General features: G+C 50.8%; 1 protein-coding gene across 1 annotated transcript; it reads right to left on the reverse strand.

The window, feature by feature from the left end:
* Positions 1-215: 215 nt before the first annotated feature.
* PDIA2 (protein disulfide isomerase family A member 2) lies at positions 216-20,606 on the reverse strand. The gene is made up of 11 exons (XM_006277701.3): positions 15,523-20,606; positions 13,594-13,800; positions 12,855-12,988; positions 11,385-11,522; positions 10,728-10,844; positions 10,100-10,225; positions 9,551-9,745; positions 7,731-7,851; positions 6,813-6,994; positions 5,865-5,948; positions 216-5,439 (listed from the first exon to the last, which is right to left on the reverse strand). Exons 1-11 carry the CDS (start codon positions 15,764-15,766, stop codon positions 5,368-5,370), a joined length of 1,620 nt encoding a protein of 539 aa, XP_006277763.1. The 5' UTR covers positions 15,767-20,606; the 3' UTR covers positions 216-5,367.
* Positions 20,607-20,622: the final 16 nt, after the last annotated feature.

Here is a 20,622-nt window from a genome sequence, read left to right on the forward strand (position 1 = left end):
GAAATTTCACACGTGCACAAACAACACAGGTCTCAAAATGGTGGCCAACCACTTGTGGTTAAGAAACAAAAGATCCTTGAAATACCCAATCTATTTAAGAGATGGCATTGATAATAAAATAGAAAACTAACAGTACTTTTATGTAGCCAAAGAGTATCCCCAAGTACACCCACTAGAAGAAGCTTTTGACACACTCCAAATAAAAATGTTTGCAGTCAGCAAAAATATACCAATAAAATGAAAACAGTGCAAATATAGCACAGAACATTCAGAACTGAATGAGATTCATGCTGCAGACCAACCTTAGCATTCAGATTATACATCAAGAAGGCAAACACTGCCTGTCAAGCAGTGCAGTAAAAGGCATTCAGCCTACCAGATTTTTGCAGCAGTGTTGCAAGCAAAATGGCTGCAGCTTCTCTAGTCCACAATGCAGGTTTTTTTTGTTTGAGTTAAAAAAAAATCTCAGTACAGGACATGCCCTGTGTGCTTTACTTGGACTCAGAGATTGCAACTACAAGTGGCTCACCTCCTTGGCTCAGGCTGGCTCACAGAACTAGTTATAGCCAATCCAACTTTTCACCACTTACAGAGCTGCTGGTTACCTGTACTGAAGTTTTCAAGCACATGTTGTTCAATCTTAGGACACTTTCCCCTTGATGTATGGGAAGCCATTCAGTCTAATAATTGCTGTTTGTCTGAGGGTTAACCAGTGACCTCATCTGGTGTATCCTTGAGGGCCCCCTCCCAAATGTCTGTTGAAAGATTGTCCATGATAGGAAGCAAGAAAAAAACAGCCAGGGCAGGAAAATGCCTGGAGATGCTTGAGTTCAGAGTCTGGAGCTTGGGAGATGGGTGGGGAGGAAAGGCAAAAGGACCAAGATTCACTACAGTCCCCATGGCAGCCTGTCCTCAGACACTCCTCAGAATGCATGATATTAGCAGCCGTTGCACTGTGCGGGCATCACCTTCCACCTAGAGCAAGAATGTCTAGGGTCATTGCCCATCCAGGTACAAGCTTGTCTTGCTCAGCAGCCTTTTCTCCAGCTCAGTGAGCACTGAAGTGAGCTGTTTGGAGCAGGTAAATGCTAGCTTGTGTTCCTGCCCAGCACTGCCAACACATGGCTTGTTCCTTGTATACATTTTTTACTGAGCAGCAGTACATTTGTGTTGTGTAAAATATGTTTTATTTTCCTTGAAAATGCACAGCTTGAGGCCACCCTGGGTTGATACTCCCTCCAGCAGGCTCAGGGCTACGGCAGTCCATAACCTGCCTCTGTCCTGTAGAGCAGTGCTTCTCAAACTATCTGATGTGGCGGACCGGCAATTTTGTTTCCAGTGGGCCAGGGAACTTTGCCCAGTTCAGCCGGTGGCAGCAACTGCGTGTAACAGCGCTACACAAATGCGCGACCGGCTGTTACTTTCTCTGTCCTCACCTCGCACGACGTGACGTCACCTGGAGTGTTGAAACGTATGAACTGTAGCGCTATGACATATCAATGTTATGCTTCTGAAAATTATATATATTTATATTATAAATATTAAGTTATATTTCTTTCTTTTCTGGCAACTCGCTGCGGACCAGTGAATATATTTCTTTCTTTCCCGGCAACTTGCTGTGGACTGGCAACCGTACTACCACTTTGTACTCTACAGCAGTGCTTCTCAAAGTGGTACCCAGCAGGCCTTGCTTTCCTATGTCAGTTTTTCTAGGCATGCTCCTCAGGTTTCCCTGAAATGGGCAGTGTCCCTGGAGGTCTGGCACAGCCTTGGCAATAGGATGTACAAATCAGCAGGTGGTCCCTCCCTTCTGCTCATCCCTTGCTAGTAACATTTTCCCTTTGCTCCTTGGTTTTGTGCTGAATAGTACATAGTATCGCACTTGAGGCCAAAGTCCCCCACTCTCTGCTGCTGTGCTGGTTGCTTTGGTACATAAAGCAACTGGCATGCATACACTTCCCAGGCACTGTGTGGAGCCTGAGGGACGGGGGACTGGTCTCTCTGGCAGCTGTGATAGACCCCTCCCCCCATAATATTTTGCACCCTCTTCAGCCTCCCCCTCCCCCATTGCTAGCAATAGAACTCACTGGAGCCCCCAGAGGGTTTACCATGGTTCCTAAGCTTCTGTTAGCCCTACAGTTGACCCAGGGAGGCACAGGAGGATGAACTTGGCCTTCACAGGTATCTACTTCCCCCAGCAGTTGGGCAAAGGTCCTGTCCAGAGAAGGGCCTGAAGCAGAATTCAGTACATGGGTTGCTTCTAGATGAAGGCTGGGGGTCCTCACTGGGGCAATGTGGACCAGATGGGAAATGGAACTTTTGCAGCAGGGGTGATGCTTCTGCCTCAGAACCAAGGCACCAAGTAGGGAGGTCCCCCCTGCAGAGCTCCAGGATTCTCTTGTCTTTCACTTCGCTGGCTGCTGTGAGTGAGACGAAGGAGCCAAATCCTTGGCCAGATCAGCCTCTTAGCAGGCTCTGGTTTGCACAGTTAGCAGGGATCTGAGCAGTATTAACTTCCTGCTGCCAGCCATGTCTGTGGAAGGCTGACCCCCAGACATGCCTACAAGGCAAAAAGCTGATGTCTGCCCTAGCTGCTGGTTTTGGTGAGCTCATCTGCAGGCATCTCCCTAGGCCCTTGTTCTCTGCGCGTATGTGGGAAACTATGCCTCGGCAGCCAGTGATTATCAGGTCAGAGGTGTGTGTGTCTCACACATGCCACATTCCCCTGAACAGGACACACACTTTGTTTTCAGCAGGCAGAATTAAGAAAAAAAAAAGCTTTTTTGCTGACTAAAAAAAACATAACTTCCCTGCCCAGAGCTAACACAGCATCTGCCCTCTCAAGTGCCCCTGCTGCAGCCACCATGATAGCCAGTAGTGACAATACCAGCAGTTGCAGTAGGAGACCAACAACCTGTGGCTGCTGCGTTAACCCCCTAGCTGCAGGCTGACTGTGGACACTTGATCCCTCAGCTATAGTAGCAGCAGCGACCCCAGGGTGTTTGTGCCCGAAAGCTCACAAAGAACAATTTTTTCAACTATTCAGTTCGTCTAAAAAAAGATATCACATCTACCCAAAGAACCTTGTCTCCCTTTAACAAGTACATGCTGACGAAACACCCTCAAGCTGCTGCAAAGGCAGCTGCTAGGAAGCCATTGTCCACAGCCAGCCAGCTCCCCTAGAGAGCTCCCATATGCTTACTGTAATGCCCCCCCCTGTCCAGCACATGCAGGGTTATTTTCCCTTCTTCCCCCTGTACCCCTTCCCCTCCTCCCCCATAGTATTTCACTTTGGGACATGAGCAGTGCAGTGAGCACATGGGGCTCCATAGCTGCTGGATATATTGCCTAGCTTAATATACACACTGCAATTTCTAGTAGCTAATTTTCAGCAAAGAGATGCATGTGGTATGTGAAAAAATACAGTATTAGCCTCCTGAGGAACAGCACCAATCTGTGCAGTGCATGCCCATCCACAGCATGAGCAAGTTTCATTCTGCTCAGCAAACCGGTTCACTCATAGGCTGAATGACAAAGAGCTCTTCCTGCTAGGATGTGTCTTTTAGAAATACATAGTTATCTATATAGCTTGCCTGCCTGTCTGCCTGCCTTCTTCAGCAGCTGAACCAAACAAACAAACAACCCCCCCCAACCCCCAAAAATAAAAGCTGTTTTGCAATAACCCCAGAATACTCTTTTTAGCATATTGGGGGGAAAATCTGGATTAAAAAGCAAGGAAATCCTTCCCTCCACACAGTACCACCTTACTGTGCTTTGGCCCATGTTTAACCCCACCAAATAAAAAGCAGCAGGATGTAGGTGCAGCACAGCTTGGTGGCTGCATCAGGCCCAGCTACATAAATCTAGGGGGCCTGGAGCCCTTCGGTATCTCCTAAAGGAGGCAGCAGCTAAGCAGGAGCAGGAGGGGTTGGGACTAAGTGCTTGTTTAGGTGACTCAAATGGGCAGCTATCAGGCACATAAGTGCCTTTGTGGCTCTAGCCTGTGCTGCCACCTCTAGTCTAGGCTGACATCATGAGCCACTGCAGAAAAAGAAGCCAGCAGCAAAGCCCACCAAAGGGCAGGCTGCTTTAGAGGCTACATTCCTCCCACCCTGGTAACTAATACACCTTCCATTCAACTGGCTCAAGGGATGCTAGCTATCTGCAAGACTCCTCTCTGCTGCTCTAGCTCCCTGAGGGAGTCATAGGCCAGGAGAAGGAGAGTCACAGACCACTGAGCTGTGGATGGCACTTCAGGCTGGTGCCATATTCCACTGGAGTCAATCCCACTAGCTGTGTGTTGCCTCTACCACTGCAGCAAATGCTTACTCTCATGCCCATGGCCTGGCCTTCCCAGCTCTGTTCATGGTCACAGCACCTTCTAGCTGTCAGAGCAGCACTCAGAAGAGTTGGGGAGGGAAGAGAAGGACTTACAGAGAGAGCTTTGTTACCATCTCTCAGCTCAGGACCATCTCCCAGCAGTGCCTGGTTAGGCTGGGCTGCACTGCCTCCCTGGATGGTTTAACTGTTCAGTGTGGGGTTCCCAGTCTGCCCGGCCCTCTTCCTGAACTCTGTCAATGTCTGAGCCTACTTGCTCTCAAGTTGCCCAGCTTCCCTGCTACTGTTGCCAGACTCCCCATTTTCATCTCCAGCTGTGTATCATAGGTTTTCCTTCAGCTCCTGCTCACTGGAGTCCAGTGAACCTGTGACCATCTTCACTTGCTTTTAACACATCAGGTTCCAGCCCATGGCAACAGGGAAATGTGTAAGTATGACCTGACAAACCAAATCAGAAGACTGATACAGAGACCCAGCACTGATTGTTTAAATCTGTGTTATTTTAGAGCCAGTCTCATGATTTTGGAGGCATAACTGTGTGTGGGCATTTGGGGATGGCAACATTGTCTCATTCCCCATGGGCATCACAGGACACAGGCCTTTTGAGTACTAGTACCAGTCTAGGTGCCAAGCTCAGCTCCCTGAGGTTGCTTGCCTCTTATTCCTGGCCCAAGTCTGGCTCACAGTGCTGGAAGGCATGTGCCATCAATGATGTAGCAGGGGCAGAGACTGGAGAAAACAGCACCAAGCAGGGAGGCACAACTCCCCTGAAACCTGATCCCCAAACCTGCTGGGCCTAGGCCACTCTGAAAAGGGAAAGAGGCACCAGGTACCATGCAGCAGGATCTTCCCCACAGACTCCATTCCTTGGCACAAAGAACACAAGGGCAGGCCTGGGGGGACACAGTGATGGGGTGAGTTAAGCCCTGGTGCTGTAGTCCATGCCCATGGGGCAAGCTCTGTTTCTAGGTGCCATGAACTGGGCTGTTGGTTTTCCGAGCAAGATGAGCAGGATGTGCAGGTGGGGGGTTATAATTCATCTCTGGCTTCAGTGGCATCTGATGGACTTGTCCCATTTACATCCTCAGGGGTCTCAGCCACCTGGAGAAGAGTGGAATGATTACTATGGAAACCCCCACCTCAACGGAAGACAAACCAATAGGGCCAGGGTGGAGGCTGTAAGGTCCATGCGTACTAGGAAGGTGCATATGAGAACCTGGTACATGCTTCCTCTTACTGTCATCATGTAGGGCAGGGTGTGTGTGTGTGTGTGTGTGTGTGTTCAGTACAGGAAGGGATATGTGGGGTATAACTGGCTCTCTCTGGTGAGGGAAGGGTGAATGCAAGGCTGACCTTGCTCACTCACTCATGAAAGAGGGCACTGAAGGGGCCACACAGGCCAAGCAAGCTTGCAGGACCTGTGTGAAATCCCATTGGTGGCACTGGGAGTAATCCCAACACCTTTTGTTGAACTGATGGACTGGGGTCAGTGCCATGAGGCTGCAGAACAGGGACTCTATACCCACCTCCTTCTCCATGGGCAGTATGCCCCCATTCTCCAGGAACTTAGAGAAGGTCTCCAGGTCTCTGGCACTCTTGTACTCAATCATCTGGCATAGGCAGGAAGGCAGAGCACATGACAGAGAAGAAACAGAAAATGTCAGTAATTGGATTACCCACAAATGTGCAGCAGGCAGGCTTCCTGCTCTGCTTCCCTCCTGCAGGACCAGCCTACACCCAGTATATCAGACCAGTCACCTGAGTGAGCATGGCTAGCACCAGCTGCGCCCGAGGGCAGGACACCCTGCAGCAGGAAAGCCTGAGGGAGACTCTTTGGATCAGACCTGATGGTGCTGCATGTCCTGAAGCAGAGGGACTTATGGCTTTGCCAGAGCTCTGGGTGCTTAAGCCTGCACTCTTATCACTGAGGTGTTCTTGCCTCCTGGGGCACAGCCAGTCTTTGCTTGAATGCCACAGAGTGCCTGGCTTTAGTGGCCCCTTGTGGCCAGGAGTTCCACATTTTCTTTCATCTATGCTGAGTTTGTTCCCTTTCATCAAAGACCACTGATGTGCCCTTGTCCTGGTTACTGGGAGGCCAGGTCTCCTGCCCCATCCCTTAACTAAACATTATTGTACCACATCCCCTCCCTTGCACATGTCTCTCCTCTGTGTTCGCACATTCACTCAGTCCTCTTTCTACAGCTAAGAGTTTATGCAACTCCTGCTCATTCTCATCACCCTTCCCCACTTCCCCCATGCTGTAATGTCCTGTGGGGAATGGCATGGCCCAACCCTGCACGCAACAGCCAGCTGACGGCCTTGCCTCATGTGTAATTCATCGTCACCATCCAGCACAACCCCAGCGGTGACCCACTTCTATATCCAAAGATAGCTTTTTCATGTTCCATCTGGGTGGACCAGTCCCTTCCCTTCCCATGTGGGCAGCCTCGGTGCTGTCCTATTCCAGCTCACACCTTCCTATCTGGCCCAGCAGGGAAGTAGTGCAGTGTTGGGTAGCCATGGATGGTGATGTTCTCAATCTCATTGGCTGTTGCATCCAGCTTGGCAATGATGATGTTCTCATGGTCCTTATATTTCTCACCCAGCTCCTCCCAGACAGATGCCATTGCCTTGCAGTGTGCACACCAAGGAGCATCTGCAGTGACAGGGAAGCAGTAATTTATTTCCTCTGCAGGAGTGAGTCTACAGGGGTGATGGGTGCTGGCCCTGGAAGTTGTGAGACATAGTTCCAGCATAGACCAAGGGACAGGATGAGGTGACAAAGCCAACAAGGCAGGAAAGCAAGTCTTATGTGGAGGAGGAGGGCAAGTGGGACCCTTCACCCATCACTCAGACTGAAATGCTGTGAGCTTGGGAAAGTTCCAGTGATGCAGCAATGACTGCCCTCTACACAAATACCAGTGATTCCCAGGCATGGAGAAAAGCATCCTCTGGGGCTTGGGAGCACTGAAACCTGGCAATGGGAATGCAGCACACAAGCTGCCACTATGGCCAGTACCATCACCATAACGTGACAGACTGATATGCATGTAGAGGAGGGCAAATGACTCCAGAAAGAGAAGGTCTGGACTGGACATCAGCAAGGACCTCCTCATGTTGGCTCAGGCTGAAAGAATGCACCAGGAAAGGGGTGGGAGCCTTTCACATTTAGCTCTAGCCTAGAAACATCCTCAACAGGATTCTCCAACTTGCAGGGGTAGATGGAGCCTACTGGGCTCCCCACCTTCATTCCTAAGAAATAGCTTGTAAGAAGAACTCTTCCTGCTGGCTTTGGGGAATGAGTGCTGCCCATGTGCTCACAGGGTCTTGGCCAGAGGGCAGCACTCAAGGTGGGGGAGAAAGTCCACCGTATTGCACACAGCCATACTCACAGAACTTCACAAATACGTTCTTGGTCTCATCAAAAGCCACCTTCTCAAAGTTTTTGCCCACAAGGACTTTAACTGGCTGCTTATCCCAGTCCTCAGGGATTTCCTTACTCATGAAATGAGGCTGTGGAAAGAGAGGGGAACGCTAAAGCTGTGCGAGGAGGTGGAATGGTAGACCTTTACAGCTAGGCACCACACAGTGTTGTATTGTTGCAAAATCAAGCACTCCAGGGGCAGGCAGCACCCAAGGCCAGCCAGCTGCAGAACTGGGCTCCAGTCCACACACACGTGTGAAACATGCCCAGAGTTTCCCTTCACCTCCCATATTGTTATAGCCACCCTGAAAGTGCTAGAGCCCATGAAGTGCATGAATAAAAGAAGGCTGTGCAACATTTCCGAGAGAGCAAAATCCACCACCCTCTTCCCTGAAAGTGGCAGGACCATGTCTGTACAGGCTGCAGACAAAAGAGCAGTCTAGTCCAGAAGGGAAAAACTGACAGTGATGGGGAGGATTCTGTAGCAGGCAACTCTGAAGCATCTGCTTTTCCAGGTATTGCTGCATATACCTGCTGGCCTAGGCTAAGGGGGTGCTAAGGAGAGGTCTGGTGCCTTCTGTCTTTATTGCTCTGGTGTGAGAGTAGGACACCATCCTCCCACCAACAGCAGAGCACCCACTGGCGACACAGGTAGGATTGCACAAAGACCAAGGAGAAACTGTGCCCTGCATGGAGTAAATGCACTTCCATTACCACCCAGCCTTGCTCTGCACCATATTGTCACTCTGCCTCACTCCATTGGAAAACATGGCCCTGCTGAGCCCCTGCAATCTCTGTTCTTCGTTTCTCTTCCTCCTCCCATATTCAGTCTCTGGTTTTCTGCCCCATTCTCATTTTTGTGGGTCTCCTGATCCCTGCTATGTACCTGTCCCTCCCTGTAGATTCCCAATTCCCAGCATTTTCCCATTGTCCCCAGTTAAACCAATCAAATGGTCAGCATTTGCTTTGGTCCCATCACTAGGTTCAAGAGCTACTCCAATGACATTATTGGGGTTGGATGTCCTGCTTCCCACCCATGAATTCAGGTTGTCTGCAGATGCAAAACAGCATTACACTGGTGTCCCCAGCTCTGACCTTCAAGGGCCCCATCACATGCGAGGTCAGGAGGAAGTTACTGATTTTTTTTAAAAAGAAAGAGTAGAAGATCCCTGGCACCCCACAGGGGATGCAGAGGCAACATTCTAGAGAAAGCCTTGTGGTCGCGCCATAGGCAGCAGAGTCTTAAGACAACGCTCTCATCATGCACCCCCAGTTCTCTGGGACAGGCAGAATGATTCCCCTGCTGTTTCCTGGATGAGAGGCAGTAGTCCTGTCTCCTTTGCATGACTAGCAAAGATTCCATCAGGCAGGGATGTATCCCATACCCCCTTCCTTGCTTGGATTCCCCTTTCTAACCCAGAGTTAACAGTATCATAGTGGTGCACTACGTATAGCAACTGAGAAGTATTCAAGGAGTTAGGGAGGAGTACAATCCTATCCCGTAATTAATACTGGCAGGATCCCAATAGCCAGATTGATTCCATCAGAAATCAGCTCAGCTGACAGGGTGAGCCTTCTAGTCCAGGGATGCCATAAGGTCTTCAGCTCACAACCAGAGATCCCAACCTGCACAATGTAGCTCTAGCAGTGCCATCACACAGAGCATTGGCAGAAGGATCTCCCAGGCCCTGAGGTGGGACCAGGCCTCAAAAGACAAGTGCTATGCCCTACATCTGGCAGGTGGCTGCTCAGGCACTGCTGTAGGTAGGGAACATGCATGTGCCCAACCTTGACTTTGCCATCAAGCACATCCTGGGTGAAGGAGCCCACAGCCTGAGCCGAGAAGTCCTCTGAAGCCATGCAGTACTTCCTGTTGGTCTCTATGTTGATGAAGCGCAGGGTGGGAGCATCATGGCTCTTCAGGCCAAAGAAGTGTAGCACATTGGCCCCATACCCATTGACATCAATGAGCACAAAGAGAACCTAGGATGACCAGATACAGCTGTGGGACAGTATTCCCCACACAGATCATGCAATCCACACCATCCCTCAGACTAAGAGCCCCCAATATCTACACCCCAGAGGACCTGTGTTAAGACTGAAAGTGCCCACAACCAAGGGGAATGGTTGTGGGGCTGAGAGCAACCAACTCTTTACAAGGCAAGCCTCCAGTGAGAGAACACTGGCTGTGCAGTTGGTGTCCCACAGCCCTGCCTACTATGCTGCCCATCTGCCCTGGTGTGAGGTGAAATTGGTGCCATCTGAGGCAAGTTGGGCAGGGCTGTGATGAAATCAGATGCTCCAGTGAGTGGAGTTTAGTCCCTGCTCATAGCTTACCTGGCCCCTGAAAGCAGCTGCTGCTTCCCGGAAATTCCCCACCATCTCCAGCTGAGACTCCACAGTCTTGTTAATGAACAACAGCAGGTGGTTAAGGATTTTTGCTCCAAATATCTTAGATGAGGTCTGAGAAAAGGAGTATTTTGTCAGCCAGTAAGGCAGTCACTATGGCAGCCATACATCACTCCAAGTCAGCTACTGCAGCATAGGTTGCTGCACTCAGGCTTCAAGCACTCTGGGGAACATCTGCAGGAAAGGCCTGACAGCCAGGGCCTGCTGTGCTTGGGCATGAGAGAAGCAGTGCCCTTTCTAATGGAGTTTCACCCCCACCTGGCTGTGTAGTAAGCAGTGCCCACAGCACCAGGTTTGCCCAGAGTCCTGCCTACCTATCCCCACCGTATGCACATGCAGCCCTGCTCTACTGTGCCACAGCTGCCATTGTCCATCCTCTACACACCTTTGCCATGCGGGGAGTGGTACACAGTGTGTCAGGCCGACTCAGGCCCTGGCTGCCATCCTTCCCCATACACAGACACCCCCGCTGTGCTAGCCCTGCCCCTTAGCATCTGCATACAGATTTCTGGGTACAGCTGTCCCTGCTCTCCCTGCAACCTGGCAGGTGTCTCACTTCGCTAGTGAATTCCATCACCAGCTCCAGGCTGTGCACAACAATGAAGCGGGAAAGCTCCTCCTTGTCCAGCCTCTGCTCTGAGTCCAGTGGGAAATCTGTCTGTTTCTCATCAAACTGCAACACACCAAGGGCAGGAGCAGGGAAAAGTTGTTAATCTTACAATCAAATTCCAAAGCCAAAGTTAGTCAGGTCCCCAACCCCCACCCCATCCCACCCCATCCCATCCCATCCCATCCCAGCAGGGCTTCTCCATAGGGCCAGTGTCCTTTGGACATTAGCTGCACCTATTCCCCTAGACCCTTCCCCTCTGCATGGCCACTGGGTGATGCTTACACCCTGGCTCTGAGTGCCACACAGCTGGTGGTAGAGCTCCAACTGAGCCAGGGTTAAGGCCAGTGAGAGGGAGCTGGAGGCACATCCCACATGATGCTTCCTCTACTTCAGTGTTTCCCAACATTTTCCAGCCCAAGGCACACTTACATTAATAAAAATTTTCTGCTGCACACCGGTTAAGAAATTCCCCATCCTCATACCTACTGTAGCTCATTGTAGCTCATTGCCATGGCAAAATTCCATGGCACACCTGTTCATTTCTGATGGCACACTTTTGTGTCGAGGCACACTGATTGGGAAACACTGCTCTACCTATCTCACCTTCTTGAAGATGCAGACTGTGTCCTGGGTGATGCCATATTTCTGGGAAAGCTCCACTTTCTCGGTAATCCCAAAGGTGATGTCCACAATATCACTGGCAACTTCATAGAATACCTGCGCGCCTTCACCCTGCAGTTCCTGAAGACCCCCACAGGCTGTGAGTGACTGCACTGGGGTTGGAAAAATCAGGCACCCTATAGCCCACATGGCACAGCTGAGGCTGTTGGTGGCTCCCCAGCAAAGCAGCCCTCCTCTAACATGGGTTGAAGCCCAGGAAGGTTCCAACATCCAGTGCACCCAATACAACACCACTGATGCCTGGGGCACCACATGCAGAGTAATAGGGACAAGGTCCAAGTAGCAGTGGTCTTGGCCCATCAGTAAGGCCAGGGGTCCCTTGCTCTCTACCAGCTCCCTGTCCCATGGGCAAGAAGAGAGGGGCACTGCAGGAGAAAGAAGGGCACTGGAACATGGCTGGGTATGTGGTATTCAATGCTTGAATAAAGACCTACTGGGGAACTTAGGAAGTGTGAAGGGCTGTCTTCCTAACAGAGGAGTTGGGGGGGAAAGAGAGGGGGGAAGGGACAGCCATGAGATGGGCCAGAGGCCTTACTCACAGCCTGGGCCTCCAACCACAGCTTTGCACTCTGTCTGTTGCCCCAGGTTATTCTGGGGTGCTTGGAATCATGTGTTTCTCCTGCTTGTGCTGGGGGGAGTGCTCAGCAGCACTGTACCCTAGAAGGGAAAGAACAGTCCTGCTGCTCTCAGACTGGGGCTAGCAATGGGTTGTGCTACCTCCCTGTCAGACCTCTGTGAGGAGAGAGGACCCCCATCTGTCAAGCCATCTGGCCTTCCTCAGCCAGAGCCACCTGCCCCCCTCAACTGGAGGCATGCTGAATCCAAGCTGCCCAGCTGTAATAAGGTTTCCTTAACATCCAGCCGGGGCATAGGTATGCATTTTACAGCAGCACTGGGAACTGAGGCTCCCAGGGACACCTGCATAGCCAGACCACTTATTACCTCATCCTTGACTTCCAGCTAAGCAGTCAGGATTCCTGGGGAGGGAGAGAGCACTGGCAAGCCAGGGCTGTAGGCGAACTCCCTGGAGTCCCTGCCAATGAGAATGGGAACTGCTAATGCTGTTCAGGATGCAGGGCCAGAATTCCAGGAGTCACATACCTGCTTCCAATTGCTCCTCTGCCCCATCACCTGGCTGGTTATTCTACCTCTCACCTGTCCTTTGGATGATCTGATGCCCAACCCAGATACTGATGGATTTTCTCTCCCTGGTTCCTTGCAGCCCAGAACAAAATAAAGCACCCCTATCCTGAAACCTTGCAGGAGCCTAGTGACTTGGAACAGCATAGCAGGGCATAACTTTGTGGGTCCGATCAGGGGCAGGTCCTATTGACTCTGGGCCATCAGGCCAATGCCATGTCCCACTCCCTCCTTATCAGCAAACAGACCCACCTTAAAGAACCCAACAACAACAACATCATGGGAGTCAATGAGCTCTGCAGTGCTATCCTTGTCCTGCAGCAGCGTGGCACTGGCGCCAGCCTTCCGCTTCATCCACAGCACGATGCCCTGGGAGTCCCGTGCACCTGCACACAGCACAGACTGCCTGGGTACCTTTCCCTACACCTGCCTCTTCAAAGAATGACCTTCCCTCACATCACCTCCCTGTACACTTATTCCTCTCCTCCCCCACCTTCCAACACAGATACCCCCAAGCTCAACACTGAGCTTGCCACTTGGTCAACGCCACTACTGGTGCCCACCTTTCCAGATTTCTGCTCTCCTCATATACTCAGCTCCCCCACAGCTGCCATGTCCACCTCCTGACATGGCTACTCTCTTACCTCTGCCCACCTTCTCACATGATTACCTCTATCCCTGCACTCACAACTATCCCCATCCCTGCACCCACCTGCTCACAGAGCTACCCCCTCCCTGACATTCATCCTCCTAAACAGCTACTTTTCCATTTCTCTACTCAGCACCCAACTCAGCACCAAGCCATGACACCTCCCAGCATGCAGTTGCTCCATACTGAGGTACCCCTGCCCTGGTTTCCAGTGCCTGAGGGGGAGGGTTTAAGTCTTTGCACAGCTGCACCCCAACAAATACTGCAGTGGGGGGGAAGAGGTCCCTGGCTGGCCCCATCATAGATGAGCAGGGTGTGCCTTGGCCAGTGCCAAGCCATTACCTGTGTAGTCTGTGGGGTGAGTGCGGTTCCCATCTCGGAAGAGCTTCAGCACAGGGTACCCAGTAACACCAAACTCAGCACTTAGAACTGTTTCCTCTGTCGCATCCACTTTGGCCAGTCTCAAGTCCAGGGATTCATTCTTCAAGATCCCAGCAGCTTGTGAGTACTCGGGGGCCAGAGCCTGGCAGTGCCCACACCAAGGGGCATCTGTGAGAAAATGGCAGGCTATGTGAAGGGGTGGAAGTGGTACTGCAAGGAGGAAGCTCCTTTACCAGCCACCCCAAAGCTCTCTATTCAGCAGAGACAGCTTGGGCAAGGACAAGAGCAAGGATAAAGAAAGGGAAACCAGATGTGAGGGCAAGAAACAGCAGTGATGAGGACCACCACTCTCCTCTGCCCTCCACCCCATGGTCCATCCTGAGCCTTCCTTCATTTCTGTGCCCTCCTGTGCACCCTCCCCACTGCCCAGACTTGGCACCATGGGGACCTGTCTTTCTGGGGTACTATTCACAAATGGAAAGGTGTTGGTTTTGCAGCCCTGGCTCTGAGATTCAGGCTGGGCCCTTCCCACCCCACAGCACTGGCAACCCAGTACTCCCAGTTTGTCTAGACAGGTGTCACTAACTGGGTGCCAGTAGTCATTGCTTGGATAATGATGCACCTTCTCCCGTGCAGGACACAGGAAGTTATTCTGGGGTATTCCCAGGCATGTACTTTGCTTGCTTGTGCTGGGAGGGAAGTGCTCAGTAGCACTGCACCCTGGAAGGACAGGACAGAATGGGAGTGTGCCTAATGGTACCCTACACCCAGCCACCAACTGTACCCCTCTAGAAGGAACCATAGGCCCTGCCACAGGCTGCAGGGTGTGACCCATTTTGTCAAATCTTAACCCTCCTGGTCTGTGAATGCCTGTTGCCTAAAATACATCCCCATGGTGCCTTTCCCCCTTGGGAACATGAGGCAAGCATGCACTGTTCCTGCTGGGTCTACACAGGCAAGCCAGACCATGGCAGAACTGCAAGTAGGCATGGGTGACTTCACTCTACACCCACTGCCTCACCTCTCCAACCCTGCCCTGCCGCCTCTGTAAATGACAAATCAGAGAACAGAAAGATCCTGCGCCCACCTTGCCCACCCGTCCTGCACCCAAAGGAAGGGCCCTTGTAGGGACAGAACAAGCCACTGAAGTGGAGCCCCATTAAGAAATGGCAGGGGCTACTCCCAGTGCCTAGGATAGAGGGCATGAGGATTTGGTCCTGGGTCCTTAAGGAGACTGCAAAGAGGTCTTCTTCCAGGACCAGAGGGGAATCACACTGATCTGTTCTCAAGTCCAGGGCAAGGGGATCTCAGAGGCACCCAGGCTGTTAAAGTTTCTGGGCTCCAGGCAAAGCAGTTTCTACACATTAATTTTTAACAAGCTGGCATCTTCTCTCAGAACAAGACTCCTTTCCCACTGGAAAAACAGCACCTGAGCCACTTTCTGAAGGGCACCAATGCCCAGGGAAGCTTCCATTTGTTCCTGGAACTCAGAGAACAGATGCCTGGTACATCAACTGCACCTACCAGGGCAAAGTGCCTGGACTGAAATGGCCATTAACACCATCCCTCACTCACCTAGAGCTGCCTGTGGGCATACAAAGACCTGAATCCCAGAACTGTACATCTGTCTTCAGACCATGAGACCTATAAGTACCCAGGTATGCATTGCTGGACACTGCTCAGGGATACAAGATATCCAGGGCTAGTCAGTACCAAGAACCATATGGCTGGTTAGTGCCCAGCTTTGCACCCAATAGTGCTGATGGCTTTGGGATACAGACTTCTATGATATGTATTCATTCTCCATTAACCAAGACCCTACCCCCCTCCCAGTCCTGTGCTGGCCCAATGTGTGTGTGGAGGGGGGGCGGGGGGGGGGGTGTCACTTACAGAACTTCACCAGGAGCAGCCTGTGCTCATGCAGGGCTCGATCGAAGTTGTGCTGATGGAGTACTAAGACATCATCTTCTTCCAAAAGCTCAGCTGAGATGACCTCCTCTTTTTCTTTCACCTCCTCCTTCTGCTGCACCTCTACCTCCTTGCCCTGGTCTTCCTCACCTTCCCCCCAGCTAGGTGCCACCCAAGCCAGTGACAGGAGCAGGACCAAGACCAGATGGGACTTAAAGTAGCCCATAGTGAAAGGGACCAGAAAACAGGTAAGTACCTACGTCAGCTGCTTGGAAAGAGAATGCCAGTGGGAGAGAGGGGACAGATAAGGCCAGAGTGGAGCGGGTGGTGCCTGGCCCATAAAGTGCGTGTCTCTTTATTACTGGCTGATCAGAGCCCCAGATATGGCAGCTGTACGGGAACGGCCAGGTGGCTGCATGACTTTTTTAGTCCCCAGGTCTCAGAACCTGGCTAGGGGACTCTGAAAGGCAAAGTCCTGGGCAGGCTGAGGCTTCCCAAGCTAGCTGTTGCTGGAAATACCCCGCACTAGTGAACATAGAACAGGCACCTTCTAGCCTACAGCAGCACAACCCTTGGCTTTGGAAGAGGGACTCCTACAACAGGTTTAGGAGAAAGGTTCAATGGCAGCAATACCCCAGCCCTGGGCAGTGGGAGTGCCTATGCACCAGAGCCATGCTCAAGTAGCATTTCCCCACAGGATTCTGGCAGGTGCCCAAGCACAGAGCTGTTCCCTAAGGTAAATGGCTAAGGCCTAATGCAAGCTGTTCAGGCTTTGTCCTACCTCAGTAGTGTCCGGGGGCAACAAGGCCTGACAGGGCTGGAACTCTTGAAGTATTAGTAAACATGGTGTCATGGGGCTCATGCAGCTCTAAGGCCTGGATTGCTGTGGCTGGTAGTGGACCAGGGACTTTATTTGTAACTGGAGATGAGTGAGAGCCGGCCCCAGGCTGCAGTGGGGCTGGAGCCATGCTCCCTTTGCTCCTGCTGTCACACAACTGCAATTTGGGTCACAGTGGGCACATGTACTCAAGACAGTAACTGTGCAGTAACCAAGTAATACTATGCAGTAGTGTGTCACAGCACCAACAGCGCTAATATGCTACTGCATAGTAGCATCACTTAAAAGACATTTGCCAGTGCTACTGTGCAGTATCTCTGTTTACTGCACATTTTAGTACTTGATTATACAAGTACTTATGCATTAGGGCTGCGCGAAATTTCACCAGGTGTTTAGTTTTGAAGCTGTTTCGATGTGTTTTGAGCTTAAAATAGCGAAATCAAAATGAAACAAAAGGCTTTGAAAGAGCTTTGAAAGGAAATGAGGGTGCTCGAAACGTTTAGAAAGTTTTGAAACGTTTCAAATTTCAAAGCTGGGCTTACTTGGCTTCATTGCCGGTCCCAGGCAGCGGTGGCAGCAGCAGCCTCCTCTCATCTGTGCTCCTCTCCTCCATGTGAGAGGATCTGCACCCTCATCCTGTGAGGGCTTGCAGGGCTGAGATGGAGAGAATTTAATGGTAGGACCTTTGCATGCAGCCCATGGGAAGATGTTCTGAAAGATGTCCAAATATGCCTACCAGCACCAAGAAAAAAATTAATTTATCATAGTGAGGAAACGTCCCAATTCCTTACATCTGCTTTATTTCAAGGTTGAGAGGTCCCAGGATGCTTTGGGAGAGGGCAGCTGTGGATCCCCCTCCACCCACATGTGGAGAACCCTGGGCTAAGAGTCACAGTAAGGCACATTTCTTCAGCTTGGCTGTGGTGAGCAGAGAAAGTAGGTGCCTCAGCCAGGCCAGAGGCAGCAGGCAGGCTGGTTCCCGGGCCCAGCACACCAGGGATCATAGTGCCTATGTGGCCCTCACAGCTCCATGGCCTGGATTGAACAGTGTTACATACAAAACTGGCATCAGCTTGAGACAGACAGAAAACAGCTCAGGTGAGAACACATGGGTGAGGGACAGAAATTACATAATAACCGGTATAAATGACTGGAAACCAGTTCAAATTTGTAACGTAACAGAAATCCAGTGCACATAAACCACTTTCAAAATGGCCAAACCCAGTTTAAGATAAATCTGAATGGATATAATTTCAGATTTAACTGATTTAGGTTAAATTGGTTTATTGAACTTTTGTCCCAGATCCCCTCCAGATTCAAGTTAACTCACAGTCCTCCAGCATCTCAGGATGCTTTACACCTCCCCCACAAACCTCCTTGCAGCGTGGGTGGGTTAGCCTCCGCCCAAGCTGTCTGCTCCAGCCAAGCAGGGAGGTGTGTTCCAGCAGCCCCCAGCTTCTGGCCTCTGCCACTGCAGGCATGTGGCTGCGTTTCCGGAATCAAAAGTAAATGTGTGTTCACTTGCTTATTGGTTCAATCTACACAGCTTAGACTAACTTGCAAAGATTAACTTGTGACAACTGAATCAATTCAGCCTTGGGCTTTTTGACTGTATTTAGCCATGGTGTTTTGTTTAAAGCACATGGGACTTTTGGGGAAGGACACAGCTCAGTTCCCACTCCAGACAGCGCAAGCCCAGCTTTCCCAGGGGTATAGCAAAGCTGGGAGCAAGGTATGGAGTGCTCCTGAGTGCTTAGAAACCAGGAGGCCCCAAAAAAGATCTCAATGTATCCTCAAAAGAAACAATTTTAAAGTCACTCTTCAGATTCTGGGACTTATCCTGCATTTTCTGAACACTCAGGTTGGCACTACTAAAAATGGCCCCACCAGCTGCTACCTTCCTCCTGTCCTGGAGGAAACACAAGTCACGTCCTAGCCTTGAAGAAGAAATGACATCAACCTTCCCAAGCTCTCCTCATGGAGGTGCCTGCCCTGGCCAGGTACCAATGGAACTGTTTGCTACTCCCCAGCAGACCCCACCCAGGCTACTTAATGGAGAAATGGGACTACAGCCCTTCTTCAGGAGAGGAATATACAGTTTATGGCCAGGCTTCCCTTCAAGCTTCCACTGAGGACTCCCATTTATTCAGAGAAAGCGCAGGCCCAAAACTCCATTGCAAGCTCAGACCTGCATATCCAGGCTGTACCCCCATCCTAGTGGCAAGAATTGCTGCCTCTCTCCATCCTCTGCAGATTGCAGAAGACCCTCTGGCTCCTGGTTGGGCTGCGCGAAATTTCGCAACCAGTTTTGTTACGATGCTGTTTTGACCTGTTTCAAGGTCGAAACAGCAAGATCGAAACAAAACAGATATGGCTGAAACAGCCTCGAAATGAAACTAGGCAAGTTGAAACATTTCGCAGTTTTGCCCATAGGCTATAATGGGGAAGGTCAAAACAGCCTATAACTTTGTCATTTCTGGCCTGATTTGGATAAAACTTGCAGAAATGGTAGCCCCTTCTGAGGGCATAAAGCGTGCCAAGTTTCAAGAAGATAGGTGTAGGGGGTTTGGAGAAACTGCACGCCAAAGTTTTGAGAGCCAAACTTGTGTTGTGTATGTGTTAAGCCACAGCAGGGTCAAAACTGCAGGGATTTGTAGCCCCTGCTGAGGCCACAGAGCCTGCCATGTTTCAAGGAGATAGGTGCAGGGGGTTCGGAGAAACTGCACCCCAAAATCCTGAAAGCAAAACTCATGTCACATGTATATGTTGAGCCATGGCATGGTCAAAACTGCAGGCCCCTGCTGAGGCCATGAAGCCTGCCAGCTTTCAAGGAGATAGGTACAGGGGTTTGGGGGAAACTGCACCTCAAGCTGTGGACAAGCAAAACTCGTGACATGGGTGACAGTGTGTGTTAAGGCACAGCAAAGTGAAAGCTGTAGGGATGGTGGTCCCTGCTGCGGCCACGAAGCCTGCCAGCTGTCAAGGACATCAGTGCAGGGGGGTCTGGGTTCTGGGGCCCTGCACCTCTAGCTGCTGACAGGCAAAACTCATGACATTGGTGCTTGTGCAAGTGCCTGTCTCTGTCTTGGGGCAGTTGATTGTCTGTATTGATTATTTCCTCTCCTTAGTCTGTCTGTGGTTTTGTAGGTGTTAATCCATAGTTGTTAAGTCATTATGTAGTAGCTAGGTACTGTGTATTGAACTGGTCCCTGAGTGAATCATGATTAACTGGTAACTGGTAACACAGTAGCTTAGCAGCCAGGCCTGCAGTAGTCCCCGCCCCCCCCTCCAGTGCCCCAAGACAGACACAGTTGCACAAGCACCCATGTCACAAGTTTTGCCTGTCCGCAGCTTGCAGTTTCCCCCAAACCCCTGCATTTATCTCCTTGAAACTTGGGTCACCACCCCTGCAGTTTTCAGCCCACTGCACCTTGACACACACAGGGTGACCTATGTCATGAGTACTGCCTGTCAGCAGCTTGAGGTTCAGTTCCTCTCAAATCCCTGCACCTATCACCTTGAAACTTGGCAGGCTTTGTGGCCTCATCAGGGGCTACCACCCCTGTGGTTTTGACCCCACTGTAGCTTAACACATATACGTGACATGAGCTTTGCTTTCAAGAATTTGGGGTGCAGTTCCCCCCAAACCCCTGTACTTATCTTCTTGAAACTTGGCAGGCTTCATGGCCTCAGCAGGGGCTAGAAAGCCTGCAGTTGTGACCCCACTGTGTCTTAACACATACACGTGACACAAGTTTTGCTTTCAGGATTTTGGGGCGCAGTTTCTCTGAACAACATGCACCTATCTCCTTGAAACGTGGCAGGCTTCATGGCCTCAGCAGGGGCTAGAAAGCCTGCAGTTGTGACCCCACTGTGTCTTAACACATACACGTGACACAAGTTTTGCTTTCAGGATTTTGGGGCGCAGTTTCTCTGAACAACATGCACCTATCTCCTTGAAACTTTGGCAACATGCCCTCAAAATGGACTACCATTCCTGCAAGTTTCATCCAAATCTGGCCACAAATGACAAAGTTATAGCCTGTTTCAACCTTCCCAATTATATCCTACGGGCAAAACGTCGAAACAGGGTCAAAACGGTAAAATGTTTCGATGGAACAAAACAGAACAGTTGTTTTGACTCAAAATAAAAGTTGAAACGAAACACTGTTCTGTCAAAACGTCAAAACACTGGTCAAAACGAAATGCTTCCTTTATGCACAGCCCTAGCTCCTGGCACTGCA

This window comes from Alligator mississippiensis, chromosome 13, assembly GCF_030867095.1.
Source record: "Alligator mississippiensis isolate rAllMis1 chromosome 13, rAllMis1, whole genome shotgun sequence".
In the NCBI taxonomy this organism is placed as follows: Eukaryota; Metazoa; Chordata; order Crocodylia; family Alligatoridae; genus Alligator; species Alligator mississippiensis.